Source organism: Peromyscus leucopus, chromosome 16_21 (genome assembly GCF_004664715.2).
Source record: "Peromyscus leucopus breed LL Stock chromosome 16_21, UCI_PerLeu_2.1, whole genome shotgun sequence".
NCBI lineage: Eukaryota > Metazoa > Chordata > Mammalia > Rodentia > Cricetidae > Peromyscus > Peromyscus leucopus.
Genome location: NC_051084.1, coordinates 38083964 through 38097313, shown reverse-complemented (window position 1 = coordinate 38097313; position 13350 = coordinate 38083964). Strand labels below are relative to the sequence as shown.

General features: G+C 51.0%; 1 protein-coding gene across 1 annotated transcript in view; it reads left to right on the top strand.

Annotated features, from left to right (window-relative positions):
- The window catches only part of Tmem131 (transmembrane protein 131), a 162231-nt gene extending 158349 nt beyond the window's left edge, over nucleotides 1–3882 (top strand). The window contains exons 37-41 of the mRNA XM_028865673.2: nucleotides 512–633; nucleotides 732–828; nucleotides 1028–1125; nucleotides 1694–1851; nucleotides 2862–3882. Of these exons, the coding sequence (XP_028721506.1) occupies nucleotides 512–633; nucleotides 732–828; nucleotides 1028–1125; nucleotides 1694–1851; nucleotides 2862–3146 (760 nt within the window). The 3' untranslated portion in view covers nucleotides 3147–3882. The remainder of the gene's footprint in view (nucleotides 1–511; nucleotides 634–731; nucleotides 829–1027; nucleotides 1126–1693; nucleotides 1852–2861) is intronic.
- The last annotated feature ends 9468 nt before the right edge of the window (nucleotides 3883–13350 follow it).

Below are 13350 nucleotides of genomic sequence, written 5' to 3'. Positions count from 1 at the left end.
ACCCCCATCTCAGTCCCACACAGGCTTAGTTCCTGCTGTCAGGCTGCTCCCAGTGGTCAGTGGAGGCCGTGGCCGACAGAACAGTGGCGGGGGGGGGGGGGGGGTGTTACTTTACTGGGGCCCTCACTGTTTGCAACCATGTCCCGGGGAAGGAGGCCTGAGAACGGGCCTGTCCTGTCTGTCAGCACCACCAGTTAGCTGACAGCTTTCTTCGCTAAGTGGCCTCCTTCAGAGTCTTCAAACTGTGATCTCCACCTTTTCTGTCCCTAAATTGTGAGCCCGCCTTGGTCTTTCCTAGCTTCCCATTTCCTGTGTTTCCCCTCATTTGCTGTGTGATTAAGCTGTCTTGGGCCCCAGAACACGTTCACAGGGCTTCGCTGTGTTCTGAGCCATCCTGGGCTGTCATCCCTGGGTCTGGCGCAGCAGAAGCCCGCTCCCACCCAAGAAGGTGCCCGACGCTCCTCCACTGTAGGCCCCAGCAGTGAGGCGCTCTCTCTGCTTCTTCCTCAAGTGACACGAAGGCAAAGCAGCCCAGTGGAAGCAAAAGCAAGCTGACGAAGGCAGCCTCTCTCCCAGGCAAGAACGGCAACCCTACCTTTGCTGCAGTCACCGCAGGCTACGACAAGAGCCCGGGTAAGGGACCTGCTCCCACGGCTGCCACACCCGAACAGTGGGCGTGACGAGTGGGCTGTCCAGCTCTGCCCTGCCCTGATGCACGGTCCTTGTTGCAGGAGGAAACGGCTTTGCTAAAATTTCTTCAAGCAAATCAGATTTTCCCAGCAGCCTTGGCATGTCACACATCCCTGTGGACAGTGATGGCTCAGACAGGTAAGTGGCCCGCCCTTCATCTGTCAGAGGTTGCCATTCCCTGGGTCAGGCGGGCATCTTTCCTAATCGTACGCAGCAGCCACTCTGTGGGTCTGCCTTTGTCTTGGCCTCCATAGCTGAGCCCTCTCCTTGGAAAGCTGTGATGGGCCATTTCACTCACCATCATCCGTTGTTTGTATTTTCCCCTTTGAACCTTCAGCTCGGGTTTGTGGAGTCCTGTCAGCAATCCAAGCAGCCCTGACTTCACCCCCCTCAATTCGTTCTCGGCCTTTGGCAATTCTTTTAATCTAACAGGTGGTAAGTATTTAACCCCAGCTCTATAAGGAGGAGGTCTATAGACAGGAAACGTCTGTTGACATGTTAGTGACACTTGTACAGGAGAAATGGCTGCGGTCTAGGCAGGGGATCTCTTTTTCACTTGCTTCAGCAGCCGATAAGTTCTGTGCAGCTCTCAAGGGTGCAGGTTGTGGAGGGCTTCTGGGAAACCAGCACACAACACGGCAGTCGTGTGGAGGGGTCCTCCCTGACAGCCCTGCTCAGGGCACAGGAGGACACGGTGCCTGCCGGTCGGCTCGTGTTCCAGAGCACATGCCTTGGAGCTTCTAAGGGGGACTCTAGTGTGAAATCAACCTCTACATGTGCCAGGCACAGTGTGAGTTCAAATTAGCCACAAGGTCAGTGGTGGACAGCTGTTGATGGGTTCAATGTCCAGATTGTGTGCCATGTGCATAGTTCTTGAGAACATCCCAGACCACACAGAATGTGGTGGGAGCCGACGAGGTGTGTGGCCGCTGAAGTGCATGGCATTGAGTGACTCTCATCCCAGTGATGGCAGCGGCACTTGGCCCACCCTCTATTTCTGCAGTTTTCAGCAAACTCGGGCTGCCGAGATCCTGCAGTCAGTCATCCCAGAGAAGTTGGAATGAGTTCAGCAGTGGCCCCTCCTACCTTTGGGACTCTCCAGCGACAGACCCCAGCCCTTCCTGGCCAGCCAGTTCCAGCTCACCAACCCACACAGCCACTGTGAGTACTCCAGCCCCAGCCCTCTTCGTCATTACCGTGTTGCCCTTGGACTGTGGTTACAGTCACAGCAGCAAAGCACGGTGGGTAGGAAGGGGGCCGCGTTCTCAGGTTCCACTGTTTCTCTGGTTCTGTCCGTCCCCGCTGCTCTTCACGAGCATGAATCAGGATGTCCTGAGAAAACTGAGCAGTGGGGTTCAGGCCCCCTTACAGATGTGTCGTGTGCAGCCTCTTCCTCCGGGGAGCTAGAGCACAGGTGTGATGTGACCCGGGCTGGCAGAGGCTCCAGCGGCCAGCCGGCCGCTCCTCCCTCCACGGCAAGCTGGGAAGTTCTGAGAAGCACTCACCTTTCAGCTCCTCTTTCCATTTGCTCCTAACTAAATTGTCTGCAAAGACTGTGCTCCCAAATGGTCCTCTTGCCAAGAAAATAATGGATTCATCCTTCACAAAACCATGGCAGAAAACTGATCTACCTGCACCTTTGCCTCAGAAACCCCTAAATCAGACATGCACGGTAGATGGGAAGTGCACAAGCTTCATAGGCTGTTAAAGAGCCCAAAGCTTGTCTCCTTGGTAACAGTCTGGCATCAGTTTCCATAGCACCTCAACCATTCCTAAAAGGCAGCCACCAAATTCTCTGCACACATCGGGTGGTCAACACATTCTGTTGCTGGGGCTTTGCAAGTCACTTTTCCACCCCACTTGTTTAGCTTTGCACCTTGATACAAGTCAGGACCCACACAGGCCCGTGCCCCAGGGATACCCATGCATAAAAAGTAGGCTGCCTATGCTGGGTCCACAGGCTGGCCTTCACCAGCCTTCCTAAAATGCCATAGCACATGCCCAGACCCGCTGTGTCTAAATATACGGACTATGCTTTAAAATAAATAAAACTGAGAAGTCTGTGGGCCACTCCATTGTTGTATGATCTTGTGTGTGAGCCTCACCACTTCCCCTGCCTGCCTGCCAGGCCCACCTCCTGCTCACTGCTGGGTGTTTCTCTTCTGTCACAGTCCATCCTTGGCAACACCAGTGGCCTGTGGTCCACCACTCCGTTCAGCAGCTCGATCTGGTCCAGCAACCTCAACAGCGCTCTCCCGTTCACCACTCCAACAAACACGCTGTCAAGCATCGGTCTCATGGGCTCGGAAAACTCCACCACTGCCCACGCTCCTTCCGCCTCTGGTCCGGCTGATGACCTGGGACAGACCTACAACCCCTGGCGGATATGGAGCCCCACAATCGGAAGAAGAAGCTCTGACCCTTGGTCTAATTCGCACTTCCCTCATGAAAATTAAAATTAAGCGAAAACAAGAGTGGGCCCCTCATCTAGATCATGATATGCCAGTTTCCAAGACAGCTTCTGAAGGCCCTGGCTGCTGTTGCTTCCCTCCCCCTCCTCCTCTGTGCAGGGCAGGCTTGTTCCACTCGCTTCTTCCAGATCTTTCTTGCAATTATGATACTCTGAGATTTGCTGTTGTGCTTGTAGACAAAAGTCTGGACTCAGCCACAAACTTCTACGACCTGTCCATCTGAAATCTTGACTCGCCCCGTTCCCCACCTGTCTCTTCCCTGCTTTCTTTATCTGTAAGAACACAAATTTGGCAGTACAGTTAAGGGAGTAATTTGAGTTGATTGACATGTCCTGGCATGTGACAATTTTACTAAATTACCAAGTTTGGTTTTTAATAATTTCACAATATTATGCGCCAAGATCTAATTTTAAAAATGTATGAGGACTTTGTGCTGAAAATACAGAGTATTTTTTTAAAGTAAGGCTATCTTGGTTTAAAAGCAGACTACAGAAACGTAAACCAGCCTAAGAACAATGGCTGAATGTAAAGCATCCAGAGGAGACCACACGCATTTTCTGTGCTGTTTGTACTTGAGGTATGTACCATTTGTATACCTGAATTTATTTTAAAGATGAACTGAAATGCACATAGCCAAGTCTTGACATTACAAGATTGTGTATTTCTTAAATACAACTTTGTGTTGTACTTTGAAATAAATGCTTTTTTCAAAAGCCTCGAATTGTTTTGTTCTGTTTTCTTAACACACAAGATGCCTTTCACACCACGGTGGGCCATGGTGTCATTGCATGGCACTCTGGAGTGGGTCGGTTTTAAAGAATGATGTGGTTTCTCATGGCTACAGGCAGCTGTGGTCTCCTAAAATTTCCCTGATGACTATGAAGGATCCCTGATAGAAAATTCCCTGGAAGCCTGTTTGGATTCCTCCAGGGAGAGGCTTTTCCTCCACCTCTAACCGAAACAGAGCAGCCTAAAAACAGAGTGGCTAACACCGTTGACCACTCCTGGGTCAGCACACATCTGAAGCCTCGGGGTCCCCCGCTGCGCTCAGCTTCTAAGAGGCTGTGAAGTCCCATCTGGTATCACTCAACTCACCCTTCCCAAAAAGGGGCTCGTGCCAGCTCGCCACTGCATGCTGTGACAGCGCTTCCTGACACCGGAGTGTGGTGACAGGAAGAGACAAGGGAAGAAGTAGAGGCTGGGTGGATAAAGCGCTGTAACTGAGTTCAGGTCCCCAGGATCGCCACAACCCACGTGTGCAAAGGCACCGGTGGCCGGCCACCTGGAATCCCTGTGCGGAGAGGCAGACACACTGAACCCCCAGGACCAGCTGCACTAGCCAAGGACGAGGTCCAGGGTCAGTGAGAAACCTGCCTTAGCAAATAAAGGGGACCATGAAGAAAGATGCCTGACCTACCTCCTCGTACGCATGCACACACACACGTGTACTGTACATACATACATATCACACGTGTACAGGTGTGTACCACAAGCAGATACAAGGGAGAAGTTGGTCACAGGAAGGGCCTGAGATCACCTGCAGAAATGTCCAGTGTTGCATGTCTGTACTTGGGGGCAGTTGATGGGGGGGCGAGGGAGTGGGGGGCAGTTAGAAGGAGCCATTTACCCACCAGGATAGAAAACCTTCAGCATTTTAGCTGCTGAATGGATGGGTGGGTGGGTGGAAAGCAGCACCATGTAGGAACACCAGCACATGCCATCTGCCGCAGGCCCCAGAACCAACCGTGGAAGAGGCAGAGTCTAGAAGGCCCAAAAGAAAGGTGTGTGCGCACCTAAGACATTTTTCTTTTTAACAAGTTGTTGACCCTTTTCCAACGGTAAGTATTTCTCCAGAAAGAACTACACAGGCAGCGAGTGCCACAGCTCTCACTCCGGCTCCCAAGCTCCCTGGAGGCCCTTCCTGCTCCGGTGTGCCCTTCTTGTCTCTTTCTGGGATTTTACACACTTCTGCTGGGTAACAGCTGCTGAGCAAGTGTTCTGAGGCCAGGTACCCGGAGAAGAAATCAAGCGGCCTTCGATGGGCAATGCAGTCGAGCCATCCTACAGCGTCCTTGGGAATCCAGCCTTCCCAGCTTTTCGTGAAAGTTCACCAGAACCAGCAAGACCACTACGCGTTGCCACTTAGGGCTGCTGGGCTCCCTGTACAGCTAGTGCTGGGCGGGAGAGCCGCTACCAGCTCCCGTCGACTGAGTTGTCAGCAGGGTCTCTTGTGCACTGGCAGAATGAGGGTGGATTCAAAGTGTACAGTCTCCACACCGAGGGAGGAACAGCGGTCTCTGCACAGGGGAAGCAGCTTCACACAAATGGAAGGGCTGGAAGGATGGCTCAGCAGTCAGTGCTCGCTGCCCTTTCAACCACACGTACCTCCAGCTCCAAGGATCCTACCACCTCTTGGCATCTGCAGCCATACCCACATGCCCATACAATCACACACAAGCATACATGCACATACAATCACACACATGAACACAAAAAGTAAATCTTAAAAAGAAAAAAAAAAAGATAAATGTTAACCAGAAAGTTCTACTTTGGGGTACAGTGGGGATCCAACTTGCTTGCTCTTAAGAATCCCCTGAGGCCGGGCAGTGGTGGCTCGCGCCTTTAATCCCAGCACTCGGGAGGCAGAGGCAGGTGGATCTCTGTGAGTTCGAGGCCAGCCTGGTCTACAGAGTGAGTTCCAGGACAGGCACAAAAACTACACAGAGAAACACCATTTACAAAAACAAAAACAATCCCCGGAGGTTGCCAGATTTTTCCCTTTTTCCAGTTCCCCTTTCACCCCATGCGGTGGCCCTTGGCTGACTGAGGAACGCCATACACTTGTAAAAAGGAAAACCGAGGTTGCAGCTGTTGCCCATGTTTCTCCAGATGTTTCCAGCAGTGTGTATCTGAGCAAGGCAGGTGTGCAGGTGTGCTCAGCACCCACCCCCAGACTGAGCGCTAGATTTTGAGATGGAAGGACAATGAAAAATCAGGCAGAGAGACCTAGGTCAATATAAGAGGCGAAATAGCCTGGCATTTGCCACCCAGCTCCACAGGGCGAGGGGTCCTCTCCTGGGAGGGGAACCTCCAGCATGTCTGCGTGCATTTCATTTCCACCCTCAGATCTGTGCAGTGGCTGCTTTGGAAAAGGATCTCCTCATGTCACCTTTCAGTGGCCTCATAGATGCCACGCACCAGAACCATCTGAAGAAGGGCTCTACTGCCTGAGTCTGGGTGGCTCTGAGCATCAGAAACCCGCAAAGTCACATCCCACTAGGACCCTGCCTGCCTGCAGTGGCCTGGGGGGTAGCTGCCACTAAAACCCAATGTGGAGCAGCAGAGCAACTGTGAATCATGCCCATGAGTGTCCTACACTGCAGTGGACCAGGGTACGACAGTGGAGGACGACGCCCTCAGAACCAGAAGGTAGCTCATCCTCTAGGCCCACGGCACGTCCTGTGTCCCAGGCAGCGCTGGTGCCCACAAGCTCTGGCCACCCCTCCCCCATGCCACGCTCTAGCATCTGTTAATGCCACAGGGATGTCCTGAGTGGCTTTGAGCAACACCACACACGGGCCCACACGGGTTGCCAAGGGCAACTTGGCCCAACTCTCAGTGAGCCTGCTCCAGGTGCCCACCCCAGCAGATAGAATCAGGATAAAAGCCAGGTCCATCTTTCTGACCTAAAGGGGAGCCACACAGTTCCCACTGACACAGAAACAGACAAGCACACACATGCTCAGACACACATACTAACACACTCCTGCACACACAGGCATACACACACGTTCACATAGACATCACACTCATACACCTGTTCCATCACTCACTGTCAAGACTGGATGTGACCATCACAGAGGGGGTGCTGACACTCCCCCCCCTTACTCCCCCCACCATGCGGCGTCTGGATCCACGGCATCAGTGCCTCAGAGGCTGACAGTCGCGGGTGGAGCTGACATCAGAGGACACCCCCACCCCATGTGGGGCAGCACTCCCTCTGTAGGAGTGGCTATACTAGGCGCCCCCCCCACCCCCACGGCTGTCTACACCACATGGGGCCGCCCCCCCTCTATTCCCCACTCTCCCATGGCCTGCAAAGATGGCCAGTTCCCCGGTGCTACCACAGAGCCCACTGTATCCCAAATCACCAACCACAGCCCGAAAAGCTACACTGTGGCGTCCGGCTAGGATTAAAACCAGCCCTGTACAAAGCAGCCAGTATTTCAAGAAACACCTGCAGGAGGAAGTTAACCCACGAAAGCAGAAGCAGTGCTTGGCTCCAGGGATGTGCAAGGAATGAGGAAAGTCCTGCAGGACAGTGTTGGGCAGAGACTCCACCTGTTAGCAGCAGAGCTGGCTCGGGGACCTGGAGGCTCCCGTACTTTGCTTCTTGTTGCTGAGATAACACACTGACCAAGACATCCTGGAGGGAAGGCTTTGTTTGGCTCACACCCCCAGGTCACAGACTGCATTAGTCAGGGTTCTCTAGAGGAACAGAACCAAGGAGACCAAGGAAACAAGGAGATCATTCATACATATTGAAATGCATACATATGAGCCTGGCGGTGGTGGCGCACACCTTTAATCCCAGCACTCGGGAGGCAGAGGCAGACAGATCTCCGTGAGTTTGAGGCCAGCCTGGTCTACAGAGTGAGATCCAGGAAAGGCACTAAAACTCCACAGAGCAACCCTGTCTTGAAAAAACAAACAAAAGCAAAATATGAGAAACTATATCGGACTTCATCGAGTGAGCTTTGAAACAGTAAGAACGGCAAATCACATCTGAGCCGCTGAGGACCCAGTATTTAGTCCTTGAAGCTGGGAACCTCAGCAGCCTGAGTTGGCCCAGAATCGTTGTCTCTCACTGGGGGGGCAACAACCCACAGTCACTCAATAGATGAGGTGACAATAGTCCCAGGCTGGCACCAGGATCCCAGGATGTTCTGGAGTGACTGGTCCTCATCCCATGATGGTGACTTGGAGACACTGGTGTGGGTCAGGGCAGAAACCAGCAGCAACAATTCCACTCGGCGGCCAGAAGGGGGGACCAGGAGGGAGAAAGGCAAAATAGCTTCTTCTGAAATACCCTTTTCTACCTGAAGATGTCCTCCCCCCCCCCACCCCACTGAGATGTGTCCTCCCATGTCAATCAGGACAGTTCTTCAGATGAGGCTCCCTACTCGGGTGACTCGAATTTGTGGCAAATTGACATCAAAACCAACCACAACACAACATCCATCCTTTAGGGACGTCAGGGCAGGAACTGAAGCAGAGACCATGGAGGAGCCCTGCTGGCTGGCCCGCTCCTTGTAGCTGGCTCAGTTTGCTGTCTTATGTAACCCAGGCCCACCTGCCCAGGGCTGGCTCCACCCACAATGGGCTGGACCCTCCCACATCAATCATTAATCAAGAAAATGCCCAACCATCCCCCCCCCAGGGCGACTGGCCAACGACAGGCCATCTGTTCAAAGCATTTTCTCAGTGACGCTTCGTCCTGCCACATGACTGTAGTTTGTGTCAATTTGACCAAAATTAACCAGCACAGAGGTGAACTGACCTTTGGCCAGGATGTATTCCAAGAGTCAGCTGGCTTACAGGTTTCATCCAGACAAACGTCCCAGTCTTTGTACCTTCACGGTCACCAACGGACAAGAGGGAGCATGCCAGTACTAAAATAGTCATTTGGACGAAGCCACGAAGCCCAGCCCCTAGGGAAATGCTTTCCAAAGGAATCCTGCTTGGGAAGGCGGTGTTGGAACCCAGCGGCCCAGCTCAAACTGACGAACAACGTCAAGATGGCTTCATGACTGGTCAGATAGTCATGGTTGGTGACACCCTAGATACAGCTCTAAGGCTGACAGGAACCAGTGGCCACAGTACAAAGTTTTTTAAAGAGTGTGTGAGTGTGTGTGTGTGTGTGTGTGTGTACTGCCAGAGGTATTTGATCACCTGGAGCTGGAATTACAGTTGCGAGTCACTCCATGTGGGTCCTGAACTTGGATCCTCTGGAAGAGCAGTAAGTGTTCTTAACCCCTGAACCACCCATCTTGCACCCAAAAAAGCATAAACTTTGACAATGGAAAGACAATAGTAATAAATTTTTATATTCTGAAAAAAACAAACCAAGCAGGAATCTCAGAAGTGAAGAGCTCAGCAAATCAAATGAAAATATAGTCGAGTGTTGACAGGCGTGGTGGAGCACCCCCGATTAATCCCAACAATCAGGAGGCAGAGGCAGGGGGATCTCTGTGAGTCCCTAACCAGCTAAGGCTGCACAGTGTGACATTGTCTCAAAAAAGGCTGGAGAGATGGCTCAGTGGTTAAGAGCACTTTCTGCTCTTGCTGAGGACCTGGGTTTGGTTCCCAGCACCCACAGTGAGTTCCAGGACAGCTGGGCTGTTACAGAGAAACCCTGTCTTGGAATCCCTCCCCACAAAAAATCATTTCTGGTTTTGATTTTAATAGAGTCCATCTTCATAGTACTATAAAGGCAATTTTTTATTTTTTTTTTTTAAGATTTATTTGTTTATTATGTATACAGCATATATGACTGCAGGCCAGAAAAGGGCACCAGATCTCATTACGGATGGTTGTGAGCCACCATGTGGTTGCTGGGAATTGAACTCAGGACCTCTGGAAGAGCAGTCAGTGCTCTTAACCTCTGAGCCATCTCTCCAGCCCTATAAAGGCAATTTTTTAAATAACAGGGGAGAAAATATTCTAATATTTGAAAATTAAGAAATATGCCTGTAAACTTCTGAAGGGACAAAGTAACAAGAGAATTTTTTAAAGTATTTTTTAAATTTCAGCTTTATTGTGTGTGAGCATAGGAGTGCATGGGGCATTGTCCATTTTCAAAAGTCCTGCATTAGCTCTGACAGAAATTCTGAGTGTATTACCCTACATCTTCTAGTCCACTTTCTGACTACAAATTACCCTGCACTAGACAGTCCATGTGAGCGAAATACAGTATTTGTCCTTTAAGATCTGGATTATTTCACTTAGCATGATGCTTCATAGTTCAACCATATTATAGCATGTGATAGAATTTCATTCCTTTTTTGGCCAAATAATGCTCTGCTGGATGTTCACAGTGAATTTGGGCTATTTTCCCATTGGTGAAGTAGGCGCCTGCATTTTCTCACTCCAACACTCATCACCACACAATTATTATCTCCATTTTTTCTTTAAGTTTTTGAGAGGCTGGAGAGCATGCTCAACAGTTAAGAGCTTTTGGGCACCCACAGAGTAAAAACAAGAAATAAAGGCAGAAGGAAACATCACCCACCAGCAGCTACACCCCAAGATATCACACAAACAACCACCAGACTGGCAAAGTTCACCTCCCCTCCCCTCCCCAGCAGCGGGCCATGGTCACAGGCTCCCATGGTGAGATGCCTCTCCACCAAGCCCAGGGGTGGCCCACGGCCCTAGCCTAGAGACCACCCCATAGATCAGCCACCAAAGTTCAGAGAAATGGGACCTGCAGAGCCTCCTCCCGATCTGTTCACCAGCTGGATCCTACACAGTTCAGACCCTCAGCATAACAGGTACTACAGCTACAGGCCCCAAGTGTCCCCCACAGCCCAAGTCCAAAATAGCTCTCCCTAAAGCCACGCCGCCTCCAGACCCACTTGATCTGAGGCCCCATCCCTGTCCCCACGGGTGATCTACACCAACAGTGAGCCTAATCGGGGATGTGAGCCTGGGATCCACTCAGGAGCCTGAGGCAGATGAATTGTGAGTTCCAGGCCAGCTAGAGCTACACAGTGAAGTCCTGTCTCAAAGACTCAAGAAAGTGCCAGAGACGGAGTTGAGAGTGCTTACCTAACATGCCCAAAGCTCTAGGTTCCTTCCCTGGCACTCCATAAAACGGAGTTTGTGGTCACCTGCCTGGAATCCCAGCACTCAGGAGGTAGAGGCAGGGGGATCAGAAGTTCAAGGTCATCTTTGAAAACTACACAGTGACTCTGAGTCAAGAGACCTGGACTCATTAAAAAATAAAAATAATAAATAAAAAATAAATAACGGGGCTGGAGAGAAGCCAGGGTGGTTAAGATCACCCGATGCTCTTGTATCTGAGTTCAGTTCCCAACACTCTCGTGGTGGCTCCCAACCACCCATAACTCCAGTTCCAGGAGACCTGACACCCTCTCTGACTCTGTGGGCACAGCCATGCATGGGATGCCCAGACATACATACAAAGATTCACACACAAACATTTCTTTAATCTAAAAATTAAAATAAAACGACAAGGGACTGGGGAGATGGCTCAGCGGTTAAGAGCACCCGCTGCTCTTCCAGAGGTCCTGAGTTCAATTCCCAGCACCCACATGGCAGTTCCCAACTGTCTGTAACTCCAGTTCCAGGGCTTCAATGCCCTCTTCTGAAATCCTCAGACACCAGGCAAGCACATGTATAAACACATATATACATGCAAGCAAAACACTCATATACAGAATAAAATCAATTACTGTTTGTTTGTTTTTCGAGACAGGGTTTCTCTGTGTCGCTTTGGAGGCTGTCCTAGAACTTACTTTGTAGACCAAGCTGGCCTTGAACTCACAGAGATCCACCTGGCTCTACCTCCCAAGTGCTGGGATTAAAGGCGTGAGCCGCCGCCGCCGCCGCCGCCGCCGCCGCCGCCGCCGCCGCGCCGCCGCCGCCGCCGCCGCCGCCGCCGCCGCCGCCGCCCCCACCCCCGCCCCCACCCCCGGCTAAAATCAATTACTTTTTAAAAATTAAAAAAACAATGGTGACTGAGTCCTTCAGGGGTTTCTCCTGCTGGAACCTTGTCGAGATGTCAACTAGTCGGCAGAAGGAGCCAGCAGCTACAGAATGTCAGTGGTCTTGTTGGCTGGGCGTGACATCCACGGATGCCAGGCCATGCAGAGCCTGGGGTTAAGAAAAGGCTGTAGGGGACTGGGGGGGGGGGCCTGCAGGAGTGGATAATATTGGGAAGAAAGAGAGACATGTCCCACCATTCAGTTGCAGGGGCAGGGGTGGGTTCAGGCCCCACTCTGAGCCCATTCTTCTGCTTCCTCTCCTCCTCCTCCTCCTCCTCCTCCTCCTCCTCCCGGATGCTGGTGGCAGAGGAAATGGGAGGCGGTTCTCTCTCTAAAGCCAGGACACTCTCCTCCTTTAGCATCCTTAGCAGTTCCCCAGTACCTTTGAGATCCCATTCCTTGTCCCCAATTTACCTTCTCTTTCAGCCAACCCACACAAAGAAACTGTGGCACCGGAGGATTACATGACTTGCCCCCAGAGCAGCTCGGGCTACATCTGTAAGCACATTATGGGCTTTCCTAGAAAAGCATCCCAGGCAGAGGCCACACGAAATACAGAGACAAGGGGGCAGGGTGTGTTCCAGGAGCTGGGAGAGGCTGGGGAGACCTGATCCGAGAGGCTAGCAAGAACCATCCTGCAAGAGGATCTGGAGTGCCACACTGCAGGAGACCGGTCTGAGGACCTGAAGGTCAGAGAGGAGTCTGGGTTCTTCTGTTCCTGCTCAGAGGACAGAGCTGAGGCCCAGTGCAAGGACCTGAGCCCGCCTTTGATTTGACAGTGGCGTCACCTTGTGGTCATATTTTAGAACTGCATCTCTTCAAAGGATTCGGGCAACATTTGCGGGTCCGTTCCCAGTGTACTACTAGACACACCCACATGGGTGACTTTTAAATACCAAACCAAGCAAATAATAATGCTGACCATAAAATAAATGAAAATCAAAATATATTAAGTGTCTTATATGACTGTACAATAGTATGTATCATTAACCAATAACAAATGAATTTTAATACAACTGAAATATTCGCAAAAAGTACCATTTCCAAGAGCCACTAAATCCTCCTATGGAGGAAATTTGTTTCTTGGTTTACTTAATCGTTTTAAATAAATTTAAAAGGTTTAAATTTTAGTATTGTTTGTGAATTAGTAGTATAGCTCACATATGAACTAATAAAGTCATTTTCCAATGGAAAACATTGATCTTACTATTTTCAAGGCACTGCTGTGGGGTTTTTGCTTGGTTTTGGTTGTCTGTTTGAAGTGTGTGTTATTGAGATACGGTCTCATTGTGTAGCCCGGGCTCACGTGCAACTTGTGATCTTCTTACCTCGGCCTCCTAAATGCTAGGATAGCAGGCACCTGCCTTCACACCCAGTCTGTTTCGATCTCAAACACAAAA